General features: G+C 46.9%; 1 protein-coding gene across 1 annotated transcript in view; it reads left to right on the top strand.

The window, feature by feature from the left end:
* The first annotated feature begins 1,393 nt into the window (after positions 1–1,393).
* MTX2 (metaxin 2) overlaps positions 1,394–9,821 on the top strand; it is a 39,706-nt gene continuing 31,278 nt past the window's right edge. The window contains exon 1 of the mRNA XM_086615842.1: positions 1,394–1,471. Within this exon, the coding sequence (XP_086471968.1) occupies positions 1,432–1,471 (40 nt within the window). The 5' untranslated portion in view covers positions 1,394–1,431. The remainder of the gene's footprint in view (positions 1,472–9,821) is intronic.

The following is a 9,821-nucleotide window of genomic DNA, read 5'->3' as shown; positions in this document are numbered from 1 at the left end:
TGTGTTTTAAAGGTCAAAAAATTAACGGTCCAACTGGTACACTGTTCTGAACCAATCCAGGGGAGCAATATATTCCAAAGCCAATGCCAGAACTAACATTTTTGTTCAAGTTTGTATCAGGGAAGAATTCTAACTTGCAATTAGTGCGAGGCAATTAGAGGTTGGCCTTTAATCTCTATTCAGGCTCTAAACCATATTTAGCCATTTTTGTTATCCTCAGAGAACAAATGGGATTAATCCCTCACATGTATCGGAGCTCCACACAGATAAGTGGCTGAGGAAGTGAATGGCTTGAGATGATACCTTTCCTGGGAGACCCTAGAGCTGGTTACAGCATTCCCAATAGCTCTTTCTGCAATGAATCAAAAAACCCAAACCAAACAAACCAGAAAACCAAAACAAACAATCCACAAAACCCCTCATTGGGATTCTTTCATAAAAAGGAAATGTAAAATAGTCTGAACTTGCATCTTTCAGCTCCTTAAGATATTGTCTCTACACGTCATGTGGAGCAGGTTGAGCTGATGACTTTCCATCAATGGTAGAGATTCCCTGTGACTGGGGACTTTGAGAAACAGGTTGTGTTTTTTTTATTTTTTTTTTTTTTAATGTTGCTCTACTGGTTCAGTGCCCCCTTGGCCCTGACTCCCCTCTGCAGGACCACAGCCTGAGTTGCACACACAATATATCACCGAGCAAGAGCTGCAAAACACCTGCAATCATCCTTCCGCATGGACTCATTTCATTTTCCTACTGGAATAACGCTGAAGAGCCCGCGGTGTTTCCGAGGTCAGCCACGCTGACAGCGCTGACGGGTTTGGCACCCGCCGTGCGCTCAGCCCGGACGCCGCCGCTCCCCGAGCCCGAGCTGTGCCCGCGCTGCCGGCCCGGCGCCGTGCCCGACAGCCGCCCCCGGCACCCATCGCGACGCGCAGCGCCACGACAGACGCTCTCCTCTCTCGGGGTGCCGGCCAGCGTTCCTCGCTGCCGCTTTACAGATCGGAGTTCTGTTTTCGCTCCCCTTGCGATTTTATTCCCCCGTTAGGAGAGTCACCACGCCACGGCTGAACACGCCGTTGTGCCCCAGACAACCCCTCCACGGGATGTGAATTCAGAGAGGTTTTTCCTCAGACTGGAGGAACTGAGGAGAGCGACAGTAACGGCGGGATACCGGTTTATTCGTCAATGCCTTTCCAAGCTTCCCTCCTCTGCCCATTAAGCGCTGTGAGTGAGGAAGCGCTCCGTTCCGAGCACGTTCGAGCACCAGGCCACCGGCTCCCCGCCTCCCGCCCGGCGACCGGCAGCGGAGGGAGCAGGGCCCCGCCCCGGGCGGCGGGGGCGGAGCGGGCCCCGGATGCAGTTGCTGCCCCGGCGGCGCGGCGCCCAGTTCCTGTGCGTGCCGTCGGCCTGCCGCTGCCCGCCCTCTGCGACATGTCGCTGGTGGCAGAGGCCTTCGTGACTCAGCTGGCTGGTGAGGGGCGGGGGCAGGCGGGACGCTGCGGGCAGGGCCGCGCCGGGCTCCGCTGCACGTCGGGCGCGGCGCCCCGGGTCGCGGCCCGAGGGTGGCGGCGGAGCAGGAGCCGCCCCGCCGGGGCGCGGAGCCGAACCCTGGCGGCCTCGGTCCCCTGGGTGACCCCTCGGGCCGGGGCCGGGGCGCCGTGGGAGCGGGAAGGCTGGCGGCGGGAGTCGGGGGCGCTGCGCGGAGCTCGGCCCGGGGCGCGTTTCTCTTCGCGTCGCCCGCCCGGCGCTCCGCGGCGAGGGCAGGTCGCCCTGTGCGGGTTCACCAGCTCTCCTCCTTTAGAACCCCTGGTTATGTTAGAGCGCGTCTTGACTTTGGCTTGTTAGCTCGTCTGTCTTTAAAACTATTTAATAATAGTCGAAAAAAACTGTGTCGTATTTATAATTTCAGCAGCTGGAGTCCCTCTCTGTGGGGAGGGCCGTCCTCTCCCTGCCCCTCACAGAAGTGTGTGTCACTGTGGAGTTATTTAGCAAAAATGATAGTAATCTGCTCTCAAGGAAAAAAAAAAAAAACCAACCAAACTCGTGCATCTCAGATAATTCCTGGCTGGGAAGTTCAAACACATTTAGTATGTTGCACATTGAAAATCAGTGTACTGGCCGGTTTCTCCTTGCTTGTTATTCTCTGTTCCTGATTTCTTGCTGCTACAGAAGCTCATGAGCAATGAACACTGCAAGGAAACTGTTTTAATTGCTGCTGACCTGTTGAGGAGGACGCCGGTGTTTTGCCCCAGGAACTGGGTCTTCTGCCATGTGGTAGAGGCCCCAGTGTAAGAGTCCGAGTTGGGTTCTCTACTATGAACGCATGGTTTCCAGAGCAGGCTTGCCCCTAACTGTGAGGTAAAGTGAAGGTGGTGGATCTTGAATCTGGGTGTGTAGAGGTACCCACAGACAAGCTCGAAAGTTCCACTGGGTTCTTGGGTTGGCATTTGTTAATTCATAGACATTAGCACAAGCCATGCTTACGTTCTAAGGGCCAGAACCCCGGATCCTCAGGATGTGGAGAATATGGTCACTATTAGCATTGCTTCATGCCATTTACTAGTCTTTATGATCTCTTTAGTACATTTTATTTATATTGTGAAACACAAGGATAATGACACGTGAGTAGGTGTTGATTCTGCGTTCCTCTTCTCTGTGACCTTTATGAATGTTCTAGCGTGACAGCTTGCTGATAATTAGTTTTTTTCTGGAATTACAAATACAAACTCAGAACTATACTGTCTGTAGGCATCTCATTGCTTTCTTACTGACAATGACTTCCTGTTAAACAAGCAAATTGTTGTGGAATACAGCAATGACAGATCTAAATTAAGTATAATGGAAAATGCGTGTTTGAAAAACTGGAAACAAGAAGACAAAGTTCTGCAACAACTGTCACTCTCCCTTGCTGAAGTGTTCTTGCTCTGTTCCTGGAGAGATTCTTGCCTTCTCTTTGGGGTAGTTTCATACTGCTTATACTAGTCTCAGACTCTCGTGTTAACAATTGTACCATTAGGGTGGTGTTTTGAGGGCATCAGAGCAGCTCAAGTACTTTTGGACCTTCCTACAATTTAATAAGCTTAAAAAAATAGCACCTCATCTTTTACCTGTCGATCAGCGGTTAAGCGATGCTCATTTTCTTTTTATAGGTAAAGTAATGTGTAGGTATCTAACAGAAAAAAGCTGACAACGCTCCTTGATTTTTGCAGAGCAGAAATCGCTGGTGCTTGTTTTATTAAACTTGTACTTCTGCTGGATACGCAGCTACTTACTGTGACTCAAGGTACAGTACAAATCGTTGTGGCAGACCTGTCCACTGAATCATTCTTTAAACTGAAATTGTGGCATTGCCTTCGCTTTCCCAAAAGTGAATCAATATCAAAAGCAGTTACCTGCCTTGAAAATAAAAAAATACCTTTGCCAGTGGATTGTGGACTTCCTAGCTCGTCTGTATTATGTACCAGTCCCAGACTGAAACTAAATAATGGCAAAATCACTCAATTTGTTTATATGGAAGATTTTCTAGGGGAAAAATAAGTTATCTGGGATCTTGGCCAATACCCACCACACTTCTAGGTTTCCAGAGATGTTTCGCAGATATGGAGAATGTTTCATTCTGGTACCAAGAAAATAGAAATGTCCTGCAAATGTAAGAATATTTGTGAGAAAGAAAAATAGTGTATCTCCAAGGAAGAAATACCACTTAACAATGACACTTGTTTCAATAATATGTTATCCCCATATGCGTGGTTGCGAATACTGCCTTTCTGTTATGTATGGATGGAAATGTAAGAATGATTGAAAATTTTTTCCATGGCCATGGAAATGTCCAAATGAAATTTAATTGGCTTGTCATCAAGGGTCCTGTTCATGAAGACGGTTGTTTTGTCATGGCAGTTGCAATGAACTACTGCTGCTCTAACATGTAGCAGTTACAAAAGCATGGATCTTTGCATGCCGATATTTGAAGACAATCATAGAATCATAGAATCGTTAGGGCTGGAAGGGACCTTCAAAGGTCATCTAGTCCAACCCCCCTGCAAGGAACAGGGATATCTCCAACTAGATCAGGTTGCTCAGGGCCTCATCCAACCGGGCCTTGAACGTCTCCAGGGATGGAGCATCCACCACCTCTCTGGGCAACCTGTTCCAGTGTTCTACAACTCTCATGGTAAAAAATTTTTTCCTAATATCCAACCTGAATCTACCTCCCTCTATTTTAAAACCATTACCCCTTGTCCTATCACAACTGGCCCTCCTGAACAGCCTCTCCCCATCTTTCTTGTAGGCCCCCTTGAGGTACTGGAAGACTGCTATAAGGTCACCTCGGAGCCTCCTCTTCTCCAGGCTGAACAGCCCCAACTCTTTCAGCCTGTCCTCATAGGAAAGGTGCTCCAGCCCTCTTATCATCTTCGTGGCCCTCCTCTGGACCCTCTCCAACTGGTCCATGTCCTTCTTATGTTGGGGACTCCAGAACTGGACGCAGTACTCCAAGTGAGGTCTCACGAGGGCAGAGTAGAGGGGGAGAATCACCTCCCTTGACCTTCTGGCCACGCTCCTCTTGATGCAGCCCAGGACGCGGTTGGCCTTCTGGGCCGCAAGAGCACATTGCCGGCTCATATTGAGCTTCTCGTCCACCAGTACTCCCAAGTCCTTCTCCTCAGGGCTGCTCTCGATCCATTCACCACCCAGTCTGTATTTGTGCCTGGGATTGCCATGACCCAGATGTAGGACCTTGCACTTGGCCTGGTTAAACTTCATGAGGTTGGTACGGGCCCACCTCTCCAGCCTGTCGAGGTCCCTCTGGATGGCATCCCTCCCTTCCAGCGTGTCGATGGCACCACACAGCTTGGTGTCATCGGCGAACTTGCTGAGGGTGCACTCCATGCCACTGTCCACGTCACCGACAAAGATGTTGAAGAGGGCCGGGCCCAACACGGACCCCTGAGGGATGCCACTCGTGACCGGTCTCCACATGGACATCGAGCCGTTGACCACTACTCTCTGAGTACGGCCATTGAGCCAATTCCTTATCCACCGAGTGGTCCATCCATCAAACCCATGCCTCTCTAGTTTAGAGAGAAGAATGTCGTGCGGGACAGTGTCAAAAGCTTTGCACAAGTCCAGGTAGATGACATCCATTGGTCGACCCTTGTCCACCGATGTTGTCACCCCATCATAAAAGGCCACCAGGTTGGTCAGGCACGATCTGCCTTTGGTGAAGCCATGTTGGCTGTCACCCACCACCTCCTTGCTCTCCATGTGCCTTAGCATGGTTCCCAGGAGAATCTGCTCCATGACCTTGCCAGGCACAGAGGTGAGGCTGACCGGCCTGTAGTTGCCCGGGTCCTCCTTGTTCCCCTTTTTAAAAATGGGGGTTATGTTCCCTCTCTTCCAGTCATCGGGGACCTCGCCAGACCGCCACGACTTCTCAAATACAATGGCCAGTGGCTTGGCAACTTCATCCGCCAGTTCCTTCAGGACCCGCGGATGGATCTCATCAGGTCCCATGGACTTGTGCACCTTCAAGTTCCTCAGATGTTCCCGAACCTGCTCTTCAAGTACAGTGGGCGGTGGTTCATCCTCACAGTCCCTGCTAGTTCTTTCCACAGCTTGGGTGGTAAGACAAGAGGCTTTATCAGTGAAGACTGAGGCAAAAAATTCATTGAGTACCTCAGCCTTCTCTATGTCCCGGGTGACCAGAGCACCAGTATCCTTCCGGAGGGGGCCTACGTTCTCCTTGGACTTCCTTTTGTCCCCTACATACCTATAGAAGCTTTTCTTATTGCTTTTTATATCCCTTGCCAAATTCAATTCCTTCAGGGCTTTAGCCTTCCCCACTTGATCCCTGGTCACTCGTACAGCTTCTCTGTATTCCTCCCAGGCTATCTGTCTCCGCTTCCACCCTCTGTAGGCTAACCTCTTCATTTTCAGTTGGTCCAGGAGCTCCTTGCTCATCCACGCAGGCCTCCTGGTCTTTTTGCCCGACTTGTTCTTCATTGGGATACGCCTCTGCTGAGCTTGGAGGAGGTGCTCCTTGAATGTGGACCAACTTTCCTGGGCCCCTCGTCCCTCCAGGGCCGCCTCCCACGGCACTTTGCCCATCAAGTCCTTGAAGAGGCCGAAGTCCGCCTTCTTGGAGTCTAGGGTACAGAGTTTGCTGAATGGTTTCCTTGCTGCCCCATGGATCTTGAACTCCACCGTGTCGTGGTCACTGCAGCCAAGGCTGTCCTTAAGTTTCACATCACCCACCAGTCCCTCCCTGTTGGTGAGCACAAGGTCGAGCATGGCACCCCTCCTTATCGGCTCCTCTATCACCTGCAGGAGGAAGTTGTCATCCACGCATTCCAGGAACCTCCTGGACTGCCTGTGCCCTGCCGTATTGTCTCTCCAACAGATGTCAGGGTGGTTGAAGTCCCCCATGAGGACCAGGGCTTGTGACCGCGAGGCTGCTCCTATCTGGCTATAAAGCGCCTCATCTGCTCTGTCCTCCTGGCCAGGTGGCCTGTAACAGACCCCTACCGTAACATCCCAGCATAGTTTGTTTTCTAGAAATGTTTTAAAAGCTGAGAGGAGAGTTTTAGTAGAGAAGAGGATCGTAACTTTCTTTTACACGCTGACTTGCTTGTGTATGTATTAGAATTTTTTTTCTTTTTTTTTTTCCAAAGTACTACCTATCTTCACCTTTCCTGCACCTTACGCATTCACTTCTGACGTGGCTATTCACTGTCTCGGCACAAACCGAAACACAGAAAATACCATCTGAACATAAAAGCTTTTTTTACTGTGAGGATGGTTTAACGTTGGAGCATATTGCTCAGAGCAGTTGTGGAGTCTCCATCCTTGGAAGTGCTCAGCGCCAAACTGGAGGTGGCCCTGGGCAACCTGCTGCAGCTGACCCTGGGCCTCCAGAAGTGCCTTCCAACCTCAGCTGTTCTGTGACCATCAGTTGCTCAGCCCGCTCGCACTGCTGCAGTAATTCAGCACCCTCGCTGTGCAGCATGCATTCACCTGAACATGCTGAGCATAGCCTACTGCTGTAATGCATTAATGATTAAATACAAAACGATGACTAAATCACTTATGTGGAGGAAAACACTTGCTTTAGTGCCATTCGACTGTTCGCTTATTCAGAAATATAAAGAGGTTGATGCTGTGTTTCAGCGAATAATAAATATTTCCATAGCTTCATGAATTGCCAGCATGTTATGTCACACTTTAAATCATCTATTTCTGAACTGTAGAAAATATTAATTGGATAATATGGTAGAGAATTTGTTTAGAGTAGCTCAGCATCAATCACGTATTAACAAGGTAGGAAATGAGTGTTTATACTGTAAGAAGAATTAGAGTGCCAGCTTTCAAGTGGTCCAGAACATTAATCTTTCTAACTCTAGTGGTTTTGAGAAGATGACTGCTCAAATCATCTGTAAAAGATTGTTGAAAAGATGTTTAATTGATCACTAAATTACTCAATATGCTTTACTTTTTTTTCCCCAAAAAACATTAGTTTTAGATTAATGATCAAAAGAGAGAAAATAATATTCTTGTTTGTCCTTTGATCTCTGCAAAATTACTTCTGTTTATTGCTGTTGAGTTACATCCAAGGGTCTTAGGCTAGTTTTAATACTAAGGGAAATGAATGCAGTTTGAAAAACAGATGGCATTCTGCCTTTAGATGTTTTACATTCTTGGTGAGTCTACCTCCAATGTGACATGCCAGAGCAAAAATAAATCTCTTTTTTGCATATTTTATGTATTTAGACAAACTGCAATTTGGCTGAGAACAAATACATAGGGAATGAAACCTCACCACCTAAATTTTTTCTGCACATAAAGACATAAAATTTAAACTGAGTATGCATTTTGTGCATTGAAATGTGCATAGGTAAATGTTTACATTTCCTGCATGTGTAAGGTGAAAAAAAAAATAGTTATTCTTGCTTACTGATATGTTGTCTGCAGCACAGATGGTTCAAGCCTGCTGCAGAGGTGCTTGTAGTCAAAAAGAAGTGATTTGGGCAACCTGGTGTAGTGGAGGGTTTCCCTGCCCATGGCAGAGGGATTGGAACTAGATGATCTTTGAGGTCCTTTCCAACCCAAACCGTTCTATAACTCTATGATTTGAAAATACCAAATTTGTCAGGCTGTATGATTTTATCTTATAGTGTTCTTTTACATGTGCTTTTTTGTTTGGTAATCAAATGGAAAGGAATCTCTTTAACTCTTGCTCAGTTTCAATAAACAAGTCTCTTATGCTGCTCTTGCCAATTTGTGCTCAGACACTATGTTCTATGACTTGATTTGAACGAATCTTTTGAGAGGATTGCGTATCTAATCTTTTTTTAGGTTGGAGGAAAAAATGACTGACTTTCACAGTTATTATAGTACAGTACATATTTCATTTTGAGATATTGTTATTTCTTGTTTTTAAGAAGCAATATAATTACAGTTTATAATAGAGTACGCTTCTATAGTTGTTTCTGGCTCCATTAACGCTAAGCAGTCTTTCTCTAATCAGCATTTTATTGTTACATGTTTTCTGCTGAAGTAATACCTTCTTTTCTCATGCCAGAAATGAGATTGCTGTGGAAATAACAGTAAAAAAATTAGTAAACAGAAAGTAACATGTATTTTGATATTACCCAGTTTGATTTGCAAGTGAGCTTTCATCAGCTGTAGAATGATTCAGATATGAGCGCTGTTTAGGAGTCCAACTGCGCGGCTCACAAGAGGTCATAGAAGAACAGCGTTGGAGAGGAACCTGATTTTTCTTCTCTTTCTCACTGCTTTTTTGTCTCTGGTCCTTGGATGCTCTGTTCTCTTGACTGTCCCTGGGCACTAACTTGGTCTCTTCCCGTAGATTTGGACCCTATGAGCCGCTTCCTTTTCAAAACAAGAATGAACGAAAGAGCTCAGTTGCTGTCCTCTGCTCTGGTTGAACAGGAATCATATGTTGCTGCATTTTCAGCTCTTTTGAGAGTGAGTGAGAAAGTGCAGCTCCATTCAAGCCATGGGGCGGACAGAGTGAAAGTCCACACCAGGTTCTGAAATTATTATTTTTGAGTTCTGGTCTTTAGTTATTAAGAAGACGGCACAGATGTCACGTGAACAGGGGTGTTTTGATACAAACTGGAAAAAGTTACATGTAGTAGTAAAACCTGTGAAATGCATGGAAAGGATTGGAAACATCAAAGGAAAAAACTACAATGGTGGTGCAAAGAATGCTGGAAAAATTGATACTAGTCTCATTTGAGGGGAAAAAGCCCGACGAAAAACCTGGAATGTGCATACTAAATTGGAAAGTAAAAATGCTGAGAGATGGGAATTTTTAACAGTTCTGCCTTCTAGCTGTTGTATGATGAAATTGAAGCCAATGTAATGCTTGCAGCCCTAGCAAGAACTTTCAAAGTCCGGCTACAGGCGTATTCTTTTTTTGTGTTTGAATGTCATATTGGAGAAACTCTGGATGCATTTGAGTGTGTTTGTGGAAAGCCTCGGGAAAGAAACAAGGAAGACTGAAGATATGTTTAAGAGAATAAGATAAATGTTTTCAGATTTGAAGCAGGGAGTCTGCAGTGTTTCCCAGAGGTGAGGAGGAGCCTGAGAGGTGCTATTGCAAATACTATTGTTTGGTTTGGGCTGACTTAAAGACTGTGAGCCCTAAAGCAGCATCTTCTCTCTTGCTAGTGGCAGTGCTTGGTTGACTGACTGTACCAGCGTTGTTTGGGTTTCTACCCTGAAGAGCTCTCCTGACTAGAGATCTCAGCACTTCTTGCCCCTTTGCAAGACTCTAGCACGGAGAGTCTCTGTTGTCATCA

The sequence above is a fragment of the Tauraco erythrolophus genome, chromosome 8 (assembly GCF_009769465.1).
Source record: "Tauraco erythrolophus isolate bTauEry1 chromosome 8, bTauEry1.pri, whole genome shotgun sequence".
NCBI lineage: Eukaryota > Metazoa > Chordata > Aves > Musophagiformes > Musophagidae > Tauraco > Tauraco erythrolophus.
This window is presented reverse-complemented; position numbering and strand designations above follow the sequence as displayed.